General features: G+C 39.7%; 1 protein-coding gene across 2 annotated transcripts in view; it reads left to right on the top strand.

Moving 5' to 3' along the window:
- Positions 1-26,610, top strand: part of ATM (ATM serine/threonine kinase) — a 108,496-nt gene that overhangs the window by 66,342 nt on the left and 15,544 nt on the right. For both annotated transcript variants that reach the window (XM_054015520.1, XM_054015519.1), the window contains exons 36-55: positions 799-975; positions 1,282-1,459; positions 2,333-2,420; positions 2,890-3,045; positions 4,134-4,242; positions 5,200-5,288; positions 5,372-5,474; positions 6,719-6,867; positions 11,758-11,862; positions 12,574-12,693; positions 13,865-14,099; positions 16,860-17,027; positions 17,183-17,302; positions 18,206-18,423; positions 18,970-19,177; positions 19,807-19,920; positions 20,421-20,579; positions 21,979-22,117; positions 23,121-23,203; positions 24,982-25,122. In XM_054015520.1, coding sequence (XP_053871495.1) covers positions 799-975; positions 1,282-1,459; positions 2,333-2,420; positions 2,890-3,045; positions 4,134-4,242; positions 5,200-5,288; positions 5,372-5,474; positions 6,719-6,867; positions 11,758-11,862; positions 12,574-12,693; positions 13,865-14,099; positions 16,860-17,027; positions 17,183-17,302; positions 18,206-18,423; positions 18,970-19,177; positions 19,807-19,920; positions 20,421-20,579; positions 21,979-22,117; positions 23,121-23,203; positions 24,982-25,122 — 2,859 coding nt within the window. The remainder of the gene's footprint in view (positions 1-798; positions 976-1,281; positions 1,460-2,332; positions 2,421-2,889; positions 3,046-4,133; positions 4,243-5,199; positions 5,289-5,371; positions 5,475-6,718; positions 6,868-11,757; positions 11,863-12,573; positions 12,694-13,864; positions 14,100-16,859; positions 17,028-17,182; positions 17,303-18,205; positions 18,424-18,969; positions 19,178-19,806; positions 19,921-20,420; positions 20,580-21,978; positions 22,118-23,120; positions 23,204-24,981; positions 25,123-26,610) is intronic.

Genomic DNA, 26,610 nt, shown 5'->3' with positions numbered 1-26,610 from the left:
ATATAAAAACAAATATAGATCTGTAAACATTTCTGAAGACCGGTGTTACGGAATCTAGAGATGGAAAAGATCCTTAAGATAGTCCCGCTCTTCCTGCCAGTACAGTATTAGTTCCTTTTGTACATCTTTCCTACCTCTTGTACTTTCTTGGGGGACTGATTTTTGCAAACGCTTATTTTTGTACCTTATGTTTACTACAGTGAGTCATCCCATTAACTAAAAGACCTGATATTAAGTGAAATGTTTACAGGATCAAGTTTAGTTCCAAATATACCAAGCTGTGGGGCTCCCATTCCCTTTTTTGTGAAAGTATTTCACAGCCTTGCTATCAGGAAGTTCCGTATGTATGCATTATGATAATAGTCCTTATTTATTTGATCACATACTATTTTTTCCACAAGACTGCTGCCTAATTCGGTGCACGTGATGGAAGTACAAAGGGGCAGAAATAAGATTGCATGAGCAACTGTAAATCAAGCATTTCCTAGCATTTGAGCACTTGACTTTGCAACCTAAAATATGATGTGTAGTGGGAGAAACTTGCTGGAGAAACTTTACCATTACTATTTCCAGATTCTTTGGTTTTAACTATAACCATGCATTAATATAGCATATTACATTTATTTATAATATAAACTAAGCCTGATAAAATGTTTTCATGTAGACAGACTCTGCATTGTGTGTGTTTAATTTTGTTGTTCATCTAAATTTTTGGACCAAGTTGTTTGTATGCTGGTTATTTTTTAGAAGAAGAACACATCCTTGCATTTTTTTAATTTAATTTTTGTTTCTGTCTAGTTTTTAGAAGTACCAAGTAATGAAAGAGAGAGTCCTTCAGAAAACTTGGATGATGCAAGTGTGTGGATTCCTCAGAGTGTAAGTCATGATACCTGGATCAAGAACCTGACTTGTTCATTACTGAACAGTGGAGGTGTGAGAAATGAAGTTCTTCAGTTACTGAAACCAATGTGTGAGGTGAGCTCAGATTATATATAGCTTCCGTGCACAGCTGCCACAGATAATTGTGGCAAACTTAGTCATAACTCCTGTTTAATATCAGATAATTTCTGTTATAAAATCACCATTTCTTCAAATAGAAAAAAATATTCAAAGCACTCTTTTAGTAGGCATTCAGATACTATATTAATATGCATGAGTTGATAAATCTTATTTTATTTGTTGTACAGTAAAAGAGTCATATTGGCCAGTGGACCATGACTATAGTTAGTAGCTGAGGAATGTGTTTTCCAGCAGCTGACTGTGTGCGCTTGTGGGTTCCAGGTGAAAACAGACTTTTGTCAGACTTTGCTCCCGTACCTGATTCATGATATCCTGCTTCATGATTCAAATGAATCTTGGCGAAATCTTTTGTCCATGCATATACAGAGGTTTTTCACAACTTGTTGCAGATACTCCTCATCATCCAGCAGATCAACTACACCTGCAAATTCCAATTCAGGTAATGACATGAAAATGGCATGGAAAAGAATGATGATTTCCTCCTCTTTTTCTAAGGGTGCGTCTGCACTGCACACTTCTTATGGCAGAAATGTGGTGTACATACCTGAGTAGCATCCCTAGCACTGGTATAAATAGCAGTGTAGACAGTGAGGCGGTGCATAGGCATGTGGAGTAAATACACGCCTGAAAGGTGTGGGTATGTACTCGAATGCATACCCTACATGGCTCTCTACTCACCCAAGCCAGGCCTCCCTGTCGGCACGGCTGTTTTTAGCTGTGTAGTGTCCTTCTGCATCAGCCCTTCCCTGCCACAGTGAAAGACTCCAGGAGTAGGAAAAGATTCTGCCAGCTCCCAGCTGCTAGAGCCCTTCCACACCACAAGAAAAGACTCCGGCAATGGGGATAGGCTCTCGCAGAGGGAAAAATTCTGGCAGCTCCTCACTGCTGGAGCCTTTCCTTGCCACAGGGAAAGATTCTAGAAGCTCCCTGCTTCTGGAGTCTTTCCTCACTGCCATGAAAGGCTCTAGCAGCAAGGCAGATGAAGCCTTTCCCTGCTGCCTCCCCTCCGCAGAGCCTTTCACTGAGGTATAGCTACATGTCGCAGTGTGGACGCGGTGTGCTTTTCATTGCAGCATGTAGCTACACAAACACTACACGCCTCCTCCGGTGGTGTGTAGTGTAGATGTAGCGTATGTTTCTAACACTAGCTATATAACATACACCAGTTTTAGCCAGGCAGCATTTAGAAAATCTTGTCTGTGCAATTATTCACTGTTTAATCATTCACCTTCATGTAAACAACAACTTTTTTTACCATCAGACATTTTATGATGTGTATTCACACTTCTCTCTCTTTTCATATAAATTGTAGAACCAGAAACCTTTATTCGTGGAGGTTTAGATAAAATATCTAGACGAACAATGCTTGATGTTGTTGATTACTTGAGAAGTCAAAAGAGGTGAGTTGTATCTATTTTTAAAATTAGCTTTGATTTAAGATTACTTTTTTTCTCTATACTAAAACTTGGCGATGCCTTGGAGAGAGTTACAATGTGCATGGACACCACTTAAATAATTGTAATAAGAAAACAAACCATTCAAAGTAATAGATACACATTGTGTATTTATATGATAAAGTCATATATGTCACACTAGTGACATTTTATTGCATGTATACCTGGAAATTGCACTCTGATTACCCTTGAAAATAGGGGTCCTCAGAAGGGTTGTTGTAAATTAAACTGAATGCAGTTTCCAAAAACCTTTTGTCTGGAAATATCTTACAAGGTATAGGTATATTTCTTTTTAGAGACAAAACAGTACCTGTTGGCATAGGCTTTACTGTTACAGTGTATTTCTTTTGTTTAGCTTTAGGATACAGGGCAGGCCTTGTATTATTACATTAGTATTAATGCTGTATTTAACTAGATCTCTTTCAGGTACAGTTTTTGATGACAGTTTCTGGCTGGAGTTGAATTACCTTGAGGTTGCTATGGTAGCACAATCTTGTGCTGCTCACTTCACAGCTTTGCTCTACACAGAAATCTACGCAGACAAGATAAACTTAGACAAACAACAAAAAAGGTACTATACTTGAGGAATACAGATTCTTCACATTTCAGTCAAAACAGGCCGTGTTGTGGGTGTTTGTACAGTGGTGTTTTGTTGGAAAAGGAAAAGTGAATTATATACCAGGAAGAGAGATCTTCCTTTTTTAAGCTCAGAAAAATGTAATGGCCCTGAAAGTACTTGTACTGGAACACCAAAGTGTCTCCAGCCCTGACAGAATGGTAGCTATCAGATGTTAAAAACATCATTCTGATTACCTACCAGAACACTTTCTTATCACTTCAGGTTCAGCATGATTTTAGTGGCTGGTATCTTAAAAACAACTAGAGCTAAAAACTAATCCATTCTATCATCCAAAAGTCTTAAATCTCACCTTCCAAATAGGATAGTGTATTAAATTTTAGCTCTAGCATTTCAGGCCAAATTATCTGTTTAAATTATATCAGAAATGGGGAGTGGGTGGGAAATTTAAACAGAATGGTACCCAGAATTACGTGGTTTAGTGTTCAGCATCTCATAATATACTGAGTGTAGACATGAATGATATATACCATGAGCATATAGCTTTCCTATGTAATACATTATTTTTATTTTTTTTACACTGATACAATACTGAATGTAGGGAATTGCTTATTTTGGCTCAGAATAACTTTACAGAATTAAAGCAGTGAGCAAACCATGGCCACTGGGAGCTGTGGGCGGCCGTGCCTGCGGACGGTCAATGTAAATACTGTCTCGCGGCTCACCAACGGATTACCCTGATGGGCCGCGGGTTGCCCACCACTGGTATACATTATTTCAGGTAGGGTGGAGCTGTAACAACTGGCCATACTGACTAACTGAGCAACTGCTTGGAAGTTGTTATTCATCAGCATAAGTTAGAGCAACCACAAGACTTACTCTAACTTCCATTGGGGACTGGTTTGGCATCTAGCGGCATTCACTATTAAAAGCAGAAAGGTTGTAGGAAACTGCCCAACTCCAAGGTATGCCAAGCTCTTTTCTGAAACACCAGGGATCTGGCCCTTTTAGGGATTATTTCAGCATCTCTGTGGCTTGTACTGATTTTCAATTAATTCAACATGTTTGTCCCCTTCTTATAGATCTGCTTTCAAAGCGTCTAAAAATCTAACATTTGAAGAAGAAAGCCAAAGTCCAACTATTAACAGATTGAATGAGAAAAGTAAAGAAGAAACTGGAATAAGTTTACAGGTATGGAATAGTGCCTTCCTCATATGAAGTATTATCTAATCTTAAGGTAAACCTACCTAATGAAATGAAATAATTAACATATGTATTTCCAATGTAAGCAATATTTCTTGTCTGAGTTTTGAGCCCAGCTGGTCAAAACTCAGAGAAATATTTTCTTAAATGTTCCCTCCTGCTCCCCCATCCCCCTTTCAAAACTTTTTTGAGTAACTTATTTTTTACCAGCTCTAGTTCAAAGTAAAATGTTCAATTGCCTTTATTGATGAGCTGAATAGGGTATTTGGGAACACATCAGGCCTTGCTCACACTAACTCATCTGAAATAGCAGTAGCAGGAAGTTGTATAAAAACAGAGAAACAATTTTTGCACATAAAATAACTGATCATATAGTCCCTGTTGACTCAGCTTTTGTTCCAGAGAGATGCTACATATATCAATAAAATATAGCAAGTGGATGATCATAGTGAGTTTGAATGACCAAGAAAGGCTCTCTCAGATCAAAACAGCATGACTGTGGTGTTACACAACAGTATATTCAGCATTTGTGTCATGTTGCACAAATCTATTTACTACTTATTCTGAGTCAGTAATCACTCTCAACTAATATTTCATTCTTCATAAATCACATTCACCAACTTTCAGCTTGTCAGCTTGCACATCTTATGTCGATTAATTTTATGCTATTTTTTGCCTTTTAGCCAAATTTGCTAAATTCTGGTGATGTTTTTTAAAATCTTAACATAAGCATTTAGAGAGTCTCTGGTCTAGGAAGTCTGACAATATTGCACTGGAATGTAGATCTCAGTATTTCTGCTTTTGATCTCAGTGGATGTATATGTCAAGCATTGTTAACCATCTCGGACAAGATTTTCTAATGCATATGTATAGATATGTATACTATAATTAAATGTGTTCCAAAGTAATTTATGAAATGTTTTGTTTTGTGATGGTATGTCGTAGGACCTTCTCATGGAAATATACAGAAGTATAGGAGAGCCCGATAGTCTCTATGGCTGTGGGGGAGGAAGAATGTTACAGCCATTAGCTAGGTACAATTTATTCATTTTTTATAAAAACATAGTTTTATTTATGAAGCATTTGAAATCTCAGAACTACTCTTTATGTGTAACAGGATAAGAACATATGAGCACGAGGCCATATGGGGAAAGGCCCTTGTAACATATGACCTTGAAGCAAGCCTCCCTCCAGCTACTCGCCAGGCAGGAATAATAGAGGTAATTCACTCCTTTAGTAGGAAATAAATACAGGAATCACCCCCTCTAGTGATTAGAAGTATTCTTGCTTCAGTAAACCTGAAATTGATTTTGTTCTGGTATTCTATTAACATAATAGTCTGGGCTTTAGTCTTTGATGTATTTTCATATAGGAGCACTTTAACTATGACCACACTATGTATTATTAGTATGAGATGCTATATTGTATTTTCATCTTGGAAGCCTGCAACCATATCACTTTGTGCTATGACACTCATCATATGTTTCAAACCAAGAAGAGTTAAGTCATTACTCAAAATCAAGATCTCCTAAAAACACAGGTGCTGCAGGAAGTAGTGGTATTATTAGCACTCTGCCATCTGAATCACTATAGAGCAGTGGCTGCCAACCTTTTTTCATTTGCAGACCCCTAAAAAATTTCAAATGGAGGTGCAGACCCCTTTGGAAATCTTAGGCATAGTCTGCAGACCCCCAGGAGTCTGTGGACCACAGGTTGAAAACCACTGCTATGGAAGTAATCCTCCACTACACTGTCCTGCTGGAGGGTACCATCTTTCAGATAAAAAGTAAAATCGAGGTCTTGTCTACATGTGGTCATTAAATACACTGTGGCACATTTTGTAAGACATGGGATGTTCACCCCAAATATTTGGCTAAATTCCAACTTTGATAACTAATTTCTGCCTATCTACATTTCCTCCTGCAGTTTCAGTGTAATCTGAGATTCTTCCTTTACTGCTCCAAAACCATTTGCTACTGCTGTGCACTGTTGAACATCTGTCATGTTCCTCTTCAGGAGTAGCTGCATTTTATTACTTGGTTAAATGATCAAAATATATAGAAAGATCTTTTGCCAATTCCACAGGAGTACTGAGGCTTAATTAGGGAAAAATCTTGCCAATCCTTCATGCCACCAGTGCAGAAGACCCTCTAGTCAGTGATCTGTTGTGGTGCCACTGCCAAAGAGTGGGGGAATGAAAAAATTGCACAGGCAGTTCATTTCTCATGTGTCAAGAAGATTTGTTCTGTGGAGGATGTTTTGGGAAATGGCTGAGGCTGGAGCCTTTTTATTTGTGAATGCTTTACACTTACAGAGTTCTTAGGTTAGAAATAATGGTAGTTCCATGCCTGGAAATCTTACCTTGGTAACAAAAGGGTAAGCAAATCCATTTGAAAAGCAGCCCAGACTAGTGAAATGTTGTCTTTTTTTTTTTTTTTTTTTTTTTTAATCTTACTGATTGTAGGCCTTGCAGAATTTTGGGCTTTGCCATACTCTTTCCACCTATTTAAAAGGCTTGGAATATGAAAACACAGAATGGTGTGCTGAACTAAAGGAGATTCGTTACCAGGCAGCTTGGAGGAACATGCAGTGGGACCACATCTCTTCTGCTAAGTAAACCAACTTCTCTGTTTATCTTTTCCAGCTCTAGTCTGTTAAAGCTTAATCTAACAATGCGGTATTTGTTTTTGAGAAAAAGGAAAACTTCAAAATATAACTGCTGTGGGGCAGAAATGGTGCAGTACTGTTTATCTTAGTTATCTGCACAATTGAAATAAAAACAAAAAGCAATCCCCTTTCATGTAAAAACCCTGTTTCTATTGTATGTGTATCAGTCTATTATAGCAAATGCTACTGTTATAGCTGTATTTCCTCTTTTCATTTGCTGATAATTTTCTTTAAAAATCTCCTTTTCATTTTTAGTCTCAGCCACAAGATTAATCTTTTTTTTAAGTGTGAGGGAAATGCTTGCCTGCATCCATTTTTGATTTATAGGAGAATGAAAAGATTGCTCTTTGAGCCTTAAGAGTGACTTCATCAATAGTTGAAAAAAAGTGTGTCCGACTTGGTTCTGTGGCTACTCCCTCATAAGGAATAGTAAGTGCCTAAGGGTGACATGATATACTGGGCACGGAGTAGTGTATTCCTTATCTCTGATGAGGAGAACAAGGCTATATTCCCTTTAGGGGGAAAAAGGACTAGATCTCCCTCCCATCTTGGTGAAGGCTTAAGTTACATCACTGAGTCATTCAGTGACTCCTTCCACCGATATTTTGCAAGCAGGAGGAGGGGAACTTTCTCCCTAGCTGCTTCTGTGGAGATGGATCTGAAAGAGAGGTGCTTCTGGCTGCAGTACTCTCTTCTGCTACATCCAAACAGTGCTCACTTAAAAGCAACTTGTGGAGGCTGCTGCTCATCTCCATGTTTCCTGTCTAATGGAGGTCCATATGACACTCGTTCTTCCAGCTGCCGCAGTCAGGATGCTCTCACTCTTGTGAGGCTCCCCTTGGTGCTGGAATAGGGAAGGTAGCAGAGGTGAGCTATTCTAAAATGCTGCAGTAATGTGTGTGGTATAATGACCTAGATAAAAAGATTCTTCAGGTCCAGTATGGGAGGTGAAGAGAGTGATATTTGGGCTGAAAAGAAGGGGAATAGACAAAGATCAAGGAGAGAGGGAATAAAGGGCAGAGAAAAAAGGTTGGAAATAAAATATGTGGCCGAGAATTAAGGAAAAGGGAATCATGTTGAAAAGGGACTGGCAGGAGAGTGAGAGTTTAGGACTTCTAGCCTTTTGTTCTCATTTCTTTTTCTTTCTCCTTTTTTTAAAACATCAATGAAATTAAATGCAAAAAACTATTGATAGTGGAGTTCCCTCTAATTTTTTCTATCCATGTGTGGAATTAATTTTTTTATGTGCACCAATATCGAGGTAATGTGCGCCACCAGTAGAAACCAGAAACCTAGATATAATTTTTTTTTAAAGTTACCATAGGGATAATTAGTGTAGCCAGGACAGGTTAGGCATTTTAGAACTCACTACTCAATTTTATTTCTCTCTTACGGTAATTCTTTATGAAATGCGTAGACCAGTCAAAAAACTAAAATAACAGCACTTCAAAAGAATAAAATTACAGAGAATATATGTGCATTGCAGGAAGTATCAAAAAATAACAATAATAATAATAATAATAATAATAAAAGTATGTGTTGGGAGGTGACTGTGAAAGACTGTGTGTGTGTGTGTGTGTGTGAGACAAACACACACTGTGTGTGTGTGTGTGTGAGATGCACACTGTGTGTGTGTGTGTGTGTGTGTGTGTGTGACACGTGCTGCCCCTTTAAGTAGATTGGCATTCATCAGTCTGAAGCTTGCTTCTTCAGACACAGCAGCAGCCACCAGCAAGTTCCATCCCATTCCTGAGCCCTGTAATGTTCCCCCCGCCAAGCTCTGTGGAGATGGAGTGCAGGGGGAGGAGGACACTCTGACATCAGCACCTCCCCCCCCCCTTCCCTCGCACAGCTAGCTGGAGACTCCTAGGAGCAGGTGGCTAGGGGCTCCAAGGCAGAGGGCAGGAGCAGCAGGGGGAGGAGCACTTGGAGTGCGCAGCACTTGATAGACTGGTGGGCGGCCGCACAGCTTAGAAGGAACTTAGGTGGAGTCTCATGTCAGTGTTGACATGCAAGGCTTCAGCAAACACTATAGGTGAATACCTGTTTGTGAGGTCAGGCCAATGCAAGAACCACAAGCATGGTTACATGTGGGACAGAGAAGATTGTCCATGACTATTGGAGGCTGTTGTATCATTGCTTTGTGATGTTCACATTTTTCATATAAGTTGTTAATGCGCTTTGCTTCAAAGCAGTTAATGGCGACATGACAAATCTGCTGCCACCTTGCTCTCTTATAAGGCTGTTGCTTCCCAGTTGCCGAGGTCAACTTGACATGCCTTCAAGTTTGACTTCAGTGTGTCTTTTGGACTGGCCATCATGAGAATGAGTGCCTTGCTTTAACTGACCATAAAATATAGCATTGGGTATTCTTGAGTTGGCCATATGAATGAGATGACCAGACCAGCACAGCTGATCTTTAATCAGCATGATATAAATGCTGGACATTCAACAATGATTAAGAATTTTTATATTGGGAATCTTGTCCTTCCATTTGACTCTACGAACAGAATGAAGATGGCACATGTGGAAATGATCAAGTTTCCTAATATGAAGGCGATATGGTGTCCATACCTCATAACCATATAGAAGCATTGTAAGCACAATTGCCCAATACACATTTAGCTTAGTGCTTATTATGATGCCCCTATCATTCCATAGGTGGTAAGACAGCATATCAAATGCAGAGTTGGCCTTGCCTGTGAGATGGGTAATCTCATCAATTGTGGCATTGTATGACAGCATACACCGTAGGTAGCAAAACTTATCCACTGTCCGAAGAGACGCATTGGTGAACTTAATTATTGGGTATCCTCTGGCAAATGTTGGATACGGTATTTCAGTTTTCTTTAGGTGGAGTATGAAACCAAAATGATTGACTGCATATTTGAAGTCATCAATCAAGTCAGCAACCAATGCATCGTCATCAGCAAATAATAGCTCCTTAATGAGTAAATCTGCCACTTTCATGTGAGCATGGTAGTGTTGCAGCTTGAAAACTTCCTATCAGTGTGGATCTGGATAAATACTCATTTGTCTATATCATGAAATGCATCCATAAGCATAGCCAAAAAATGGATGGAAAAGAATATGGGAACCAGCAACCTTCTTGGGAGCCATTGGAGACCAGAAAGGGGTCCGTATCCTCATCTGGGTGTGTCATTGTCAGTGCATAATCACTGAAGACAAAAGCATGATGACCTTTAGCAAGACTGATGCAGAAGAGCATAAGTCTGTCATTAACACCTTTCAGCAGTAACTCAAGTTTGTGGGCAATTAAAGAGCAGGTGGCAAACCCTGAACCAGAGTGCATCTCCATTCATCATCACATTTGCCAATCCAATAAAAGGTGTAACCAGCACTCACTTCTTGTAGCAATGTCCTGCTAGCAAGTCTTGTCTAACTGAGTGCAGAAATATCTATATCGTACCGCACCAACACTCTGACAAGCATAGCGGTTCTACACTCAACTCCAGCATGTCTGTCAAGGAGTGTGTGAACATTCCTAGCTGCAAAATTTTTTGTGGTCTTTCTTATATTTAGACCATAGCAAAGCTGGATGACCAGTCAAGATACAGCACTCCGACAAATGTGGTTGGAGCAAGAATTTATTAGGGATCTTTTTCCATCCCCTTCCCCATTTGAGGAGAGCAGCACTTTCCCTAGGTAGGATGGCTCTGACACCAAGGAAGGATATGATCATGGCATTTGCTCCAGTCTGCGATGAGTGACCATCACTCCCAGGCCATCTGTGTGCAGGATTGTGACTAAGGACCTCCAGCAGCATCCTCTGCCTATCACCATCACCACAGGACTTGGATTCAGAGGTTGCAGAGTCAGTGTTGCATTGCTGAATAACCTGCACTGTGAAATAGTGGGAAAAGCGTATGCAGTTCCAGTCCCCCTTTCTCATCCATGTAAACCATGTGCCATACAGTGCAAAAATTGCAACAAGTAGGGCGACAAACGAGGATGCAGAGTTCCTTTTCCTAGCAAATGCCACTGATCCCCTCATAGTTCCTCTGCCTTTCCAGAGTTACTTCTGGAGGAGCAATTGCATGCCCTTATAGTATGTCATTGACTACAGACTTATTTGATGGCGGCTTACATTCACTATGTCCAGTACTATCTTTAGGCATCACTGGCCTTTTACTGAGGCAGCACCACCATCTGCTGCGCTATTGGTACTGCCGTCAGATTGTCTGTGACTGCTTATTCAACAGGTTTTCCTGCTTATATCACAGCTACCCTCCATATCTGGAAGGTATTCCACTATCTGCAACTCATGGACATGCTCGGTGGCAGATGACACTGCCCCGGGAAAGTGATCCAGATCCAGAATTGCTTTTAATACAATACTGATGGTACACATTAGAACACAGTCAGATAATACAAGAACCTTTACATACGTGCATTTTGTTGTTTAGGTTAAAATTGTAGATTTATTGTATGATAGTTTTTGGAATAATTACATATATTTTAATGTAATTTTGAAATTTTGACTCCATGTATAAAATACAATTTTAATAATTTCTCACTGCCTTTTAATTTTGTTTACTTGAAAACAATAACTTAGGTTTACAGGAATGTATTGTGTTACAGGATTGCTTTTTATTTTTTAGGCAAATCAAAATAACACTTTGCCTAACCACCGAAAAATTCCTGACTATACTCCTTATTCAGATAGGTTATTTTGTGTCTCATATGATGACCCCACCAAAATGACTTAAATGTACTGTATCAAAGAGAATGTTAATGCTGTAATTTTCAATCATCAAGATCATTGATGACCTTAGGTGTAAATATAATTTTGCTGTTTTTAATCTTTTTTTTAAGAGATGAGATGGGACGATCAGGCTACCATGAATCATTGTATGATGCTCTGCAGTCTTTAAGAGACCGAGAATTCTCTGCTTTCCATGAAGGCCTGAAAAATGCCAGGTAAAAAACAAATGCCTATAAATATGCTGTGTATAAGACCTTGTTGTGTTTGTGCAGCTGTAGCAAAGTATTACACAAAATCAGACTGATATTTGAGCTGTAACTTGACTTATAGATTTTGACCTGAATTCTCCCTTTCATGCCTATGCAAGTCACGTTAGTGTTAATAGGACATGCATGCCTGATGCAAGGCCAGAATTAATTTTGTTTTAAATTTGTAAAGTGGTTTGTGTGCCCACAAACAACATATATATAGAATCTTTTTGGTAGAGATATTTATAACAACCTCTTTGCAAGGCTGCACAGGCTGAAGAATAATGATAGATATTAAAAGCCTTAATCCTCAAACTAACAAGTCCTTGTCTCTATAGGTCCTGTTTTTTTAAAAATAGGGTTACTTTCTATGGAGAAATCATCTTCCGTTAGTGTACATCCCTTTCCTGTTAATAGACAAGAAAGTTAGTTCGGAATAGTCCTTTTAAATCAAATGTCATATAGGCTATGAGACAGTAAACCTGATAGTCTTTCCATTTAGATTCTTAAGGGAGAAACCTTGAATTTTAGATTTTAATAATAATGCAAAATTCTTACTTAACTGAAATACAAAATATGTATTGGTGCAATATAGTTTATATTTTATATCTATTCTGTACATGAAAACTATATTGTCAATAAATAAAAGTATTTAGCATTGCTGTATTGTATCCCTAGGGTGAGTGAAGTAGAGGAGCTATGCAAAGGCAGTCTCGAGTCTGTGTTTTCATTGTATCCCACACTCTGCAGATTACAGACCATTGGAGAGTTGGAAAACATAGGACAACTTTTCTCCAGGTATTTTATTCCTTCATGTTAGATTCCCCTTCCAGTTCTAGCTATGAGTCTGATGTTGTTCTTGCATCTCTCAGCTATTTTTAAGCAACCTGTAACTAGAGGCTAGTCCCTCTGTTTTCTTCCTTTAACAAACATACTTTATAGATACCATCTTTACAAGTAACTTCACAGGTTCTCTAGTTATAAATAAAGGCCTTTTTCTAGAAATATTTTCCTGCTTATAAAAACAGGAAAAGAATGGTGGTATTATGAAAATCCACTATACTGGACTCTTCTGGATTTCCTGGTGCATCCTGTTTTCTATTTGTTTACCTTCTAACCTGTTAGTTCTTCAGGACATGGCCTGTCTTTATTTTTGTTTATTGTAAACATTGTCAGGACTAATATTTGTTAATGATTTAGTAGTATTTATTATTTGTTTTTGGGTAGCTTCCACAATGTGGTAGGTGCTGTACAAACACAAAAAAAGGATACAGTACCTTCCCCAAGGAGCTTATACTCTAACAAGATAAAACAGCCATAGCTGGAGAGTACATCTGAAAGGCATGCAGTATAATAAGAATATGGGCCATATAAAACACACCATCCTGCAGCTTGTGCTGCTGCAGCGATATTCTATTTTTAGCATGATAACTTGATGAGAGCTAGTGAGAGTATGTCTGCTCAAGCTGGAAATCATACCCACAGCTCCACATATAGATATACCCTTATTCTGTCATGCAGCCATGTACATGTAGATACAGATTAAGATTCCCTTTGCCAACTTTTTTTATCAGCCTTATCACATACTAGAACTTAGCAAATTAAATTCAAACAAGCATTCAAGAACATGTACACTGGAATTGTCGTGCCTCCCAGATGTTCCTCTCAAACTTGGGTTTGCTTTAAATCAGCTGTTTTGCTTAACTTCTTATAAAAATTACAAATCCTCTTATAATCCCTACCCTCCACTTGCTTGCTTTTCAAGATGTTTGTTCTGTGCATGAGCAGGAAGGGTTTCATGAACTATTTTTGCTTTCTGGACCATATATTGTGAGCTACTGACTTCAATTGTTTTATAGTCTTGGGATTTATAAAACAAGCTCCTTCACATCTCAGATTTCATTAATATTTGGTCAGAAGTAATAGCAGCTCTTTTTTCCTTTTCCTTTCTTAATGTCTGTGATTTCAGATCTGTTACTAACAAACAACTGAATGACGTTTATCTGAAGTGGCAGAGACAGTCCCAGCTTCTTAAGGACAGTGACTTTGGTTTCCAGGAGCCTATCATGGCCCTACGCACTGTAATTCTGGAGATCCTTCTTGAGAAGGAAAGTGAGAATTCCAAAAGAGAATGCATTAAAGACATTCTCACCAAACATCTAGTGGAACTGTCCAAATTGGCACGAACTGCCAAAAACACCCAGGTAACTAGTTCCAGCAAGAATCAGTCTGAAAAACACTTATTTCTCCAGTTAATAAGGAAATTTTTCACTGTAATGCTGAAGACCAACTATGCTAAAATTCCTATACTCCATCTAAGTTTATTCATTGAATTGTTTGTCTAGAGAGTCAGCCTACATAATATTTTATGAATGCTGCAAGCATATCTTCACATTTTTGTTCATAATTACATGCCTTTTCATGCAGTATATGTTATAAAACTGGAATTTTTACCTGTAAATGTATCAAAGGGGTAGCCGTGTTAGTCTGGATCTGTAAAAGCAGCAAAGAGTCCTGTGGCACCTAATAGACTAACAGACGTATTGGAGCATGAGCTTTCGTGGGTGAATACTGACGAAATGGGTATTCACCCACAAAAGCTCATGCTCCAATACGTCTGTTAGTCTATAAGGTGCCACAGGACTCTTTGCTACCTGTAAATTATGTTTCTACAACTTTGTAACTCCAATTTGGTACACTGGGTAGATGTAAAACCTCATCATCATGCCTTAGAGTCTCCCAGCATTCCAGGATAGAGTTGCAGAAAGAATTCCTCAACCTCAGCGTCTTGGTGTCGTGTTCAAATGTATATACACTTAAAGTGCCATTATTTACTGAAAAGTCAATCTCCGTGAATTACCTTGTAGAATTCCAGTTTTTTTTATCCCAATGACTTTTAAATCAAATATGTTCAATTTTCGGTTTCATCTGCCTGTCCTAAAAATTCAATGTAGGATGTGAAAGGCAACCTGAGCTATTTCTGGCTACCGTATGAGCACCAGTAATAAATTTTGTGCATATGGAGCTTGGTTAATAGCTCTGACCCAGAATTATGGAGCTGCAATACTTTTTATATCCTCTTAACTTCCTTGAAATAAAACCAATCCTAGAAAATATCGACCCTGGAATGAGACATGGCATGTGAAATTATAAAGTTTAGGGTGTTTTAAACTTTTTCTAGAAGTTGGTTTAAGAATGTTTCTAAACTTTTTGGCACATAGTGGGTGAAATCCTGTCCCATTAAAGTCCAATGCAAAGCTTACATTGACTTCACTGGTGCCATGATTTCACTAAGGCCTAGCGTACACTACAGAGTCAGGTGAACGTAAGGCAGCTCACGTCAACCTAGCTCTGCCAGTATCTATATTACAGTTGTGCTCATGCTGAGGTAAGTCGCCCACTACATCAACTTAATGACTCCACCTCTGAGAAATGCGTAACGATTAGATCGATGTAGTTAGGGCAACACAGTGTCCATGTAGACACTGTTTTACTTACATTGTCTGTTGGCTGTCAGCTTCATGTGGGGCTGATATCTGGAGCCCCCCCCACCCTTCCTCGGCACTGACAACCGAGCCCAGGGCTCACAGACAGAGCCCATCCTCGCCCCAGGGCTGACATCCCGAGTTGTGAGCCCGGCTCAGGGCTCAGTTTCACAGCAGGGAGCCTACTAGCAGTGAAATTGACATTCTTGTCAGTTTAATGGCTGCTAGTATTTCACCTTTTGTCTCTGGCTCCAGCTGTCAGCCCCAGGGTGAGGGGCTTCCGTTGTGAGCCCCAGCTGGCCAACAGGAGATGAAATGTGAGCCCTGTGGCTGTCAGTGCCCCACACTCCAGCTGTCAGTGCTCCACAATGCCCCACTTCAGTCAATGCAAGCGCTCCTGATGAGGACGCGCACTCCCGGCAGGACAAGGGCAGTGTGGACACCAAACAGCCAATTTAATTGCTACGATGGCTGTAGGTCGACCTAAGTTAAGTCAGCCTAATTTTGTAGTGTAGACAAGCCTTCAGCATCTCCAAAATGGCTTAAGAAATCCATTGCTATATAATCTTTCACCCTTATCACCTCATCAACCCAATTTATACTACCCACCCAATCTCAAGTATCAGGGGGTAGCCGGGTTAGTCTGTATCTACAAAAACAAGGAGTCTGGTGGCACCTTAAATCTGTTAGTCTTTAAGGTGCCACCAGACTCCTTGTTGTTTTCACCCAATCTCAGATACTCTGATGAGTGCCTTATAAGAATCTGAATAGAAAAACCTTACCTTTGTCCCCTAATATTTGCAAAAATATATGCAAACTACTAAGAAACTGTAAAAACACTTTTTCTAGTCAAGTGATCAATTTCCATTAATTTGGTAATTTGTTATTTTAATATTTGCATATGTTTGCAAATTTTAGAGGGAAAGTTGAGGGGACTGTGTATATTTGGATATAGTGAGTAGTGCTGAGGGATTATGTGTTAGTCAGGAATGGGCTGCGTCACTTAACTGTTCTTTACTGGCATTCTAACATTTGGGTTTTTTAAATTGTGTAGAACGTTTGTAACAAAAATGTAATATTGTTTTGGGGTATTAGCTGGCCTCCATTAAAACACATTTTAAACCTCTTTTTTAACAGTTTTTTGGTTATGAATATAAGCCAGCTCACTGTCCTATATTGTCATATTACCTCACTGTAATTGCAATGTTAATACTTCATTTAATGTTTTGTGAAGCTCAGTTCAGTAATCTATACTTTGAAACTTTTTGGTTATCAGAATGATAGGGTAGCCTATGCCTGTGCTCTAACACGTAAAAAGACCTTGCCTCCTTCCCAATGAAACAATTCTTAACACTAAGCAGGCAGAAGAGTGATATCTTAAAAAAATAAAGCAAAGTACTGATGGTGTCAGAGAGCCTGTTATGAAATGTATGTCCATTACTTATAAATATAATTGACAATTTAGTTTTTCTATTTCAGCTTCCTGAAAGAGCAATGTTTCAGATCAAACAATACAATCCAGCTATGTGTGTAGTCTCTGAGTGGCAACTGGAGGAAGCTCAGGTTTTCTGGGCTAAAAAAGAAGAAAGTCTAGCACTGAGTATTCTCAAGGAGATGATCAAGAAATTGGATACAAATTGGTTTCAGGTGTGTGTCAATAGGTAATCTTGAAATCGGGCCTAATTAATTTAATTTATTTTGTTTAGATGAGGAAATAAGGTTTTATAGGTTGACCATCTTATATGGAAAATTATTTTTGATTTGAAGTCTGATCTTTTTTTTAAAAATGTGCTTCTCCAAAGGTTGAGAATGATCCGAGCCTAAGACTGATATACACAGAGTGTCTGAGGTTATCTGGAAACTGGTTAGCAGAAACATGTTTGGAAAACCCTACAGTTATCATGCAGAAATACTTAGAAAAGGTAGGGTGGTTCTTCAAAACATACAACTAAATAGATCCTTCTGTATATAATACCTTGTAAAAATGTCAAAGTAAATTTTACAATGCAGCATTCATTTTTTCCGTATTGACACTATGGATTTTCAGTATATTCTAGAATAGCATCTCAGATGCAAAATAGTTTTTATTAATGATTTTATAGACTCCACAGTGAAACTTAGATTTAATACCTGTTTGGAGGTACAATGATATGACTTTTGTACTCCTCCACTCACTGTAGGGGTTACTCCCTTGATCTTGCCTTCAGTATGGTCTGCACTCTCACTGATCTCTCATCTTGTATTCTCTCTGCAACCACTTCATTGCTTCCAGTATTGCTTGCCACTCACTTCATTGCTCCTGCTAATTTGTGACTCTTCAGTTGTAGTTATCCCTTCTGACTTTTCTGATACTCTCCAAATACCGTCACCATCATTTCAGTTTTACTTGTAACTCTAGCCTCTCTTCTGTCTTGTGTTGTCATCTCCTTGTCTTGTGTTCGTTAGACTGCCTTTCTTACACTGTAAGCTTTTCATGGCAGAGAATCTTCCTTTATTTATACTGCAAAGCACCACGTACAACTATTTTATTATATGAGTAATACATAATAAGTGTTGGAGGATTTCCATTAGGTTCTGTAGTTAAAATTGGCATCAGCTGCTAGCGCTGAAAAATCCAAGTCCTTTCTGAGGATTAAATTCACTTAGGAAAAAAAAAATACTTTAACACAGTTGGTTTTATTTTGTATGTGCATCTGCCAGTATATACAAACATTAAATAATAATAATTGTTTAATCAAGCAGTATGAGAATAGATGTTAGCTATAGCTATTATGCGAACATGATCATCAGTCTTATCATTTCTGTATTTGTAACTTTCCTCTTAGGCAGTGGAAATTGCTGGGAGCCACAGTGGAGACAGCAGTGATGAGCTAAAGAATGGAAAGATGAAGGCTTTCCTTTCTTTGGCTCGTTTCTCTGATATTCAGTACCAAAGAATTGAGAACTACATGAAATCCTCAGAGTTTGAAAACAAGCAAGCTTTGCTGAAGAAGGCCAAGGAGGAAATTGGCCTCCTAAAGGAGCACAAGGTTCAGACAAACAGGTGGGTGTCCAGATTGAGGGGAGGTAACTATAGCTAATTGGCATACAGCACCAGAGTGGAGAGCAAAGTGTAACCAGATTTGGGATTTGCACATGCAGTAGGGCTGATGGAATCTTAGAGTTCATCTGACTATTTTTCTTATAGCCTTAGTAAGAGGAAGGGAAAGTGAGGGAAAACTCTAAGCTTTAAAAAGCAACAGAGGGTCCTTTTCTAAGCTTTAGTGGTTCTCTATTTTCTGTAGGAGGTGGCTCAAGTCTTAGTGCTTGTTTCCGTTCCCAGAAATTCACTTTTACATTGGTGTGTTCAGGTCCAATCATTAGAAGAAATGGGACTAGATTTTCAGTGTGTTTTAATCACAGAACAAGGGCACCCAGTGTACCCAAAAGAGGAGGACAGTGTGGGTACTTGATCTAAAGGTTGCTTGATTTTCTTTGCTGGTACAAAAGCAAGTATAAAATGCTGGAAAATTGCTTAAAGTTGTAGGTGAGAGAACTCCAGCCTGCCTTCCCATCAGTGTTTTAACATATGGTTAATGTCCATTCATAGATACACAGTGAAGGTTCAGCGGGAGCTTGAACTTGATGAATGTGCAATTCGTGCACTGAGTGAGGATTGTAAACGTTTCTTGTGCAAAGCGGTAGAGAACTACATCAGTTGCTTACTTAGTGGAGAAGAGCATGATATGTGGATCTTCCGCCTCTGCTCCCTCTGGCTTGAGAACTCTGGAGTTTTTGAAGTCAATGGAATGATGAAGGTACGTTTCTGCTCTTACTTTTTTCTTATCCTTCTGATTCTACATGAAAATCAAATTCAGATTCCTCATTCTCACATGCTAGGACCTGCATAGCTCTGCCAGTGTGTCCACCTCTCGCCTCTCATTTGTATCTTAGTCAGTGTGTCCTGCACTGCACTCTTCCAAAACAGCTCACTTTTTTGCTTTCTCGATCTGCCTCCTTCCATTAGCTACTCTACACACTTTCTCAAGGTGCCCATATGCTTGGAGTCTGGCACATAACCCTGTGCACCAGCCTTCTTCAGTCTTTCCTCAAAACTCACTTTATGTACTACTCATTTATCGCCCTCCATCATTAACTGTGGTCCTCTTTTCTGTTTCTGTCCCCTACATTTTTAATAACAAAAGTTAGCAAAAGTGTCCATAACATTAAGCATATCTCTTGATCTTTCTCTGTTGTACCCTTGTGGCACCCAGCGAACGACTAGTGAGGGAGTAGTGTGCAGCATGCTGCCACTTGGGCAGCCAATAAATATTTTTAAAATGTATTTTAAATATCAGTACAAACCCACTGGTGCCTATCTACTGATTTGTGTTTGTGATCTCTTTTATGTGCATTGTTGCTTTACATCTGATTTCTTTTTCAACAGACAATTGCAGAGAAGATTCCATCATACAAGTTTTTGCCTCTGATGTACCAGCTGGCCGCTCGAATGGGAACCAAGATCATGGGCTGTCTAGGATTTCACAAAGTTTTAAATAATGTAATTAATACTAAATCATAAGTATTGTGATTAGATTAATGGTACAGAGATGCATCTTACTTATGTTAAAACTCCTAAACAGAACATGCATCTTCCTTAGCACAATTCTATCTTGACTGAGTCATGTAGCCTAAACTATTCCATTACAGAATGAGATGTAGCAAACTTGAAATATAAAACTTGTTTTTTGTTCTGCCAATTCTCTTCACTGATTTAGGAGTCTTCTTAGAATAGTCAGACCATTGTATTAAGAACATATTTTATATAGTATAGACATCAAAATACAGACTTAGCTATGCTGTTACTTTATTTTTTTCTGTAAAGGACCATGAAAGGTAAAAAAATTCAGTCCTTTCTATGTTGATTATAATATGAAAGAGTTGAATAGTGTTTTATTGCACATTTGCTTCTTAATTTAAAATCTTAGTTTACTGCTCTGATTTGTAAGTCATTTTAATTTTTATTATATCTTTAATAACTGACTTGTTATTTCTTGACAGCTAATATCTAGAATTTCACTGGATCATCCACATCATACTTTGTTTATAGTACTGGCTTTGGCAAATGCCAACAAGGATGAACTCTTGGCAAAACCAGAGGCAACAAGAAGAAACAGACTAACAAAAAATGTACCGAAAGAAATCTCCCAGCTCGATATGGTACTCAAATCAAACTGAATTTTGTTTATGAATCACATAGTTCTGGGTTATGAATCATATTTAGTATCGTAATGTCAGAAAGTTAATTTACTTTAAAAGGATGTTATAGTGCAGAGTTTCTTTTACTTGAATTTTTTGGTGGGATGAGGAAGAATGGGGAAAAATTAAATATTCATTTTTAAAATCAAAACTTGTAATTACGGACACTGGGGACCTACTAGCTTTGACCGTTGTTATTCAAATCAGTTATTACAGTGGTTTCAGGGGGAAAAAAATCCTCACATTTCCTGCGGCCAGTGGTCCCTCAGTTCAGAGTATCATAAAGGAGACTTTTTTTAGATTTTTCACCCTGTGAGATATTGTAAAGACATTTTAGCTGCATCAAGGGCTTGAGTGGGTTTATAAGCGAGAAGTCGATAATGACCAAAGATTTTTCTGTTTTAATGTTAAGTTAGTGTTTAATGTAAATCTGTAAGATAAAAGTATTTGGGTTTGTGCAACATGGTTCTAATATCTTTATTTCTTTCCCAGAGAAAAAGAGTAATGTTAATGCTATAAACCGTAATGATTTGTAACATTATATCATGGCTTCTTTTTTAAGTTAGTGTTATTGTTTGATTGATGATTATAATTGCTACGATTACGATGATTTTCCCAACCTTTCATTATTGGAGCCCCTCATTGGCACTCCGTGGGCACTTTCATTGTCCCCTTGCACTGTTGTCCTCTCATAGTTTCTGGCTTCTCTCCTTTTCCTGTCCATTTCTCGTCGTCTTTTTGGGGGAGGTTTCCTTATCTTTTTTCCATATTTGTAGTTGGCTTTTCTCCTCCTCTTTGATAGTTCTGATCCCTTTCCTCAGTAGGCTGTATGTAGCTGTGGATTGGGGCGTCCATTGGTGTGCTAAATTGAGCGAAGTACCACAAAGTTGGGAGCAGAGAAGGGAAGCTTGGACGGGCAAGCTGCTTGAGCCTTCAGCCTCGTACATGTGAGCTGCTCCCCCAGCCAGCTACATTAGGGACAATAGCAGAAGCAGGAAAGGGAATGGGGAGTGGATTTCCAAGAGCCACCAACCCCTTTATTTGCCCCATGTTTGCATAGGATGGAGAGTGGATCTGGTGTCCTGCAGCTTTCTCAGTCTCACTCCTTCTCCACTTTGTTTGGACATACCCACCCCCACAAATAGTTCACTGTCCTTCCCACCCCAGGTTGGAAAACACTGAATTAGCATTTATATGAATCCAAGTTTGTATTGCAGAGGATATTCAGTATCTGTGTTTCCTCTGTTTTCCCAGGATAGGTTCAATTCTACTTGATGGCAATATACTGTGTGTCTTTGACCTGGTAAAGAGTAACTTGCAAAATGTATTTGGTTTTTTGTTTTTGTTTTTTGTTCTGTAGGATCGAATGGAGGCTGCCAACAACATAATTAACATTATAAAAAGTAAGAGACCTCAGATGGTTAGAGGTGTAGAGGCACTTTGTGATGCGTACATCACATTAGCAAATCTGGATGCCACTCCATGGAAATCTCAAAGAAGTAAGTATTTGAAAAGAGGGCTTGTTGGTCAGTAGTTAGGCAAGGTATTTAGAGTCACAATTACCAAGCTTTATTCCCAGCTCTACCATTGCCTTATCTTGGGGGTAGTCACTGAGTCTCTCTAGGCTTCAGTTCCCCCAGCTGTAATATAGGCATGACGCTGCATAGGGTGGGGATAGGTCAGTTAACTATTGTTTTCTTTGAAATCCTTGGATGAAAGATGCTATTTAAATGTTAAGTATTATTACCAAAATGCAGACGGGCTGCTGTACTGCTACTATGTCCTAATTATGTTAAATATAAGACCTACTCTGATTTAGAAGTCATATAAAACAACTTGCACTTTGAGGTTCAACTGGAGTGGTTCTTGGATATGAGACCTCCAGAGAATTCGTAGTGCTACTGGGAGTAGGGGAGGCCAGGGAGTCATGACCCCATCCCTTTTTACTGGCCGTAAGGGCGAGCAACAGGGGGGAGGGGGCAGAGAGGAAGGAGCGGAGACTGGGGTGTTGTGGGGAGGGGTGGTGCAGAGGTGAGGTCTGGTGGGGAAGTGATGGGGTGAGAGTGGAGTCTTGGGGAAGGGGCAGCGCGGGGGCAGGGATTCAGGGGGAAGGGGCAGGGTGGGGCGTCGTGAGAAGGCGTGGGGTGTTGGGGGCGAGGCGTCATGAGCTCGGGGGCTTGGGGAGAAGGGGCAGCGCACGGGTGACAGCTCGGAGGGAAGGGGTGGCTCGGGGGGTGGGGCCACAGTTTGGTCATTGGTGGCCCCCCTACTTTTAGGGAGCTTCCATTGCTCTTGACTGTGAGAGAAGTGTTTTCATTACCTCAGTTTGGCTCCCTAGATGAAAGGGCCCAAGGAGTGCTTATGGCAGTAGCTGCCCTTTCCCTCACTCAGATCTTGGGTTCAGGACCCAGACTGAGCAACCTTTTGGGGGAAAACAAGGGTAAACTGATAAGTGTGAACTGCAGTTGTTGATTTAAAATAATGCATTGATTTTAACTGCAGAAGGCATAAGTATTCCTGCTGGCCAGCCTATTATTAAACTAAAGAACTTGGAGGATGTTGTTGTTCCCACCATGGAAATTAAGGTGAATAAAGTTGAGATATATTTACAATTTAATATCCATCCATTTCTTCTCAATGGAAGTCAGGGTGTGTGGTCCTTTGCCTGTGATCTTTGCTTTTTTCCCCTTTGCTTTAAATGCCCTCTTCCCCTACCTTTGTTGCATTTATGTATGTGCTTATGAGTACATATTTACATATTTGGATCATAGAATCATAGAATATCAGGATTGGAAGGGACCTCAAGAGGTCATCTAGTCCAACCCCCTGCTCAAAGCAGGACCAATTCCCAACTAAATCATCCCAGCCAGGGCTTTGTCAAGCCGGGCCTTAAAAACCTCCAAGGAAGGAGACTCCACCACCTCCCTAGGTAACGCATTCCAGTGCTTCACCACCCTCCTAGTGAAATAGTGTTTCCTAATATCCAACCTGGACCTCCCCCACTGCAACTTGAGACCATTGCTCCTTGTTCTGTCATCTGCCACCACTGAGAACAGCCGAGCTCCATCCTCTTTGGAACCCCCCTTCAGGTAGTTGAAGGCTGCTATCAAATCCCCCCTCATTCTTCTCTTCTGGAGACTAAACAATCCCAGTTCCCTCAGCCTCTCCTCATAAGTCATGTGCTCCAGACCCCTAATCATTTTTGTTGCCCTCCATTGGACTCTTTCCAATTTTTCTACATCCTTCTGGTAGTGTGGGGCCCAAAACTGGACACAGTATTCCAGATGAGGCCTCACCAATGTCGAATAAAGGGGAACGATCACGTTCCTTGATCTGCTGGCAATGCCCCTACTTATACAGCCCAAAATGCCATTAGCCTTCTTGGCGACAAGAGCACACTGTTGACTCATATCCAGCTTCTCGTCCACTGTGACCCCTAGGTCCTTTTTTGCAGAACTGCTACCTAGCCATTCGGTCCCTAGTCTGTAGCAGTGCATGGGATTCTTCCGTCCTAAGTGCAAGACTCTGCACTTGTCCTTGTTGAACCTCATCAGGTTTTTTTTGGCCCAATCCTCTAATTTGTCTAGGTCCCTCTGTATCCGATCCCTACCCTCCAGTGTATCTACCACGCCTCCTAGTTTAGTGTCATCTGCAAACTTGCTGAGAGTGCAGTCCACACCATCCTCCAGATCATTAATAAAGATATTAAACAAAACCGGCCCCAGGACCGACCCTTGGGGCACTCCGCTTGAAACCGGCTGCCAACTAGACATGGAGCCATTGATCACTACCCGTTGAGCCCGACGATCTAGCCAGCTTTCTATCCATTCATCCAGCCCATACTTCTTTAACTTGGCGGCAAGAATACTGTGGGAGACCGTATCAAAAGCTTTGCTAAAGTCAAGGAATAACACATCCACTGCTTTTCCCTCATCCACAGAGCCAGTTATCTCATCATAGAAGGCAATTAGGTTAGTCAGGCACGACTTCCCCTTCGTGAATCCATGCTGACTGTTCCTGATCACTTTCCTCTCCTCTAAATGTTTCAAAATTGATTCCTTGAGGACCTGCTCCATGATTTTTCCAGGATATTTTTCAATAGATTTTGGTATATTTTTCTGATATTGTATATTCATTTCTTAATATAGATATTGTTTCATTAGGTTTTCATATGCTTATTTTTAGTGCTAATATGATTAATAAACTACTTGAACTTGGAGACTACAGATGTCCTATATAAACGATGCAAGATTGTTATAAGTCTGCTAATGAAATTTGCAAAGCTTCGGGTTTATAGATAATGAAACATTTTTCCTCACTAATGAATATGATATTTTATAGTAATTTTTAATTATAATTTCAGGTGGACCCTACTGGGAAATATGAAAATTTGGTGACAATAAGATCATTCAAGCCAGAGTTTCGCTTAGCAGGAGGCCTGAATCTGCCTAAAATAATAGATTGTATAGGATCAGATGGAAAAGAGAGGAGGCAACTTGTCAAGGTGAGCTCTATCTGCTGTAGTTGCCAGAGGGCAGTGTCCTCTTTCTACAAGTCATAGACATGGAGCCAAATTTTTAAATGTATTTAAGTGTTGCTTTGCTAAGTGTTTCAATGCTTAACTGACTTAGGAGCCTCACTCATTTTCAAAAGTGACATGAAGCATTTAGCAGCGAAGAGTCCTGTGGCACGTTATAGACTAACAGACGTATAGGAGCATGAGCTTTCGTGGGTGAATACCCACTTCTTTGGATGCATATAGTGGAAATTTCCAGGGGCAGGTATAAATATGCAAGCAAGAGTGAGTACGGCTAGTTCAATCAGGGAGGATGAGGCCCTCTTCTAGCAGTTGAGGTGTGAACACCAAGGGAAGAGAAACTGCTTTTGTAGTTGGCTAATCCTGAATGGCTAGCCAACTACAAAAGCAGTTTCTCCTCCCTTGGTGGTCACGCCTCAACTGCTAAAAGAGGGCCTCATCCTCTCTGATTGAACTAACCTCGTTATCTCTAGCCTTACTCACTCTTGCTTGCATATTTATACCTGCCCCTGGAAATTTCCACTATATGCATCCGAAGAAGTGGGTATTCGCCTACGAAAGCTCATGCTCCTATACGTCTGTTAGTCTATAAGGTGCCACCGGACACTCTGCTGCTTTTACAGATCCAGACTAACACGGCTACCCCTTTGATATAAAGCATTTAGGAGCCTAAGTCCCACTGACTTCAACAAGACTTGTCTATGTCGCCTTTTGAAAGTGAGAGTTAGGCTCCTAGGTCAGTTAGGCATTGCAATGCCCAAATACCTTTAAAAATCAGGGCTATGGAGAAAGTTGTGATCTGAGTACAGGAATGGAAGCCTGAAACTCTTAAGTTCTCATCCCAGCTCTCTAGCAGACACCTCTTATGTGCTTGGGTGCATCACTTAAGATCTGTGTCCGTTTCCCCAGTACAGGTTGTTTTGAGTATGTTTGTTTATACAAGTATTTTGAAAAGGAAATCACTAAGTATATAATATACGAATTTGTATATCTCTGTCCTCCTACAGTGTGCACATGTACTGTTGCCCACTATTGGATAGAATATGAGACCTGCTGAAGTGTGTGATTATTTATGTTCCTTCTAGTGGCTGGAGTGTGTATTGAAATAAAGCACTCTACTTTTACACTGCTAACCAAAGATGTGCTCAAAAGTTCATGCTTGTTGGTATAGAATCATGTGGGTAGAAACTCTTTATTCTAAGTGTTTAGTCTTGTTTTTCTTAGAAATAAAAGGATTAGTAGTTGGAGAGATTTTAAAAGCAGAGACTTTGAAATTTCAAACATATGTACAAGATTCTAGAAAAGTTACTTTAGAATGGATTGATTTGATTAATGATCTCTAACTCCCTTTATTCATTCCCAAGTGGCTTTAAAAATAGCGACTGCATTAGTTCAACCAGCTTCATTCTAGCCCACCTGATTGCACAGTGATATAGCACTACTCTTGGGAAATGT

The sequence above is a fragment of the Malaclemys terrapin genome, chromosome 1 (assembly GCF_027887155.1).
Source record: "Malaclemys terrapin pileata isolate rMalTer1 chromosome 1, rMalTer1.hap1, whole genome shotgun sequence".
NCBI lineage: Eukaryota > Metazoa > Chordata > Testudines > Emydidae > Malaclemys > Malaclemys terrapin.
This window is presented reverse-complemented; position numbering and strand designations above follow the sequence as displayed.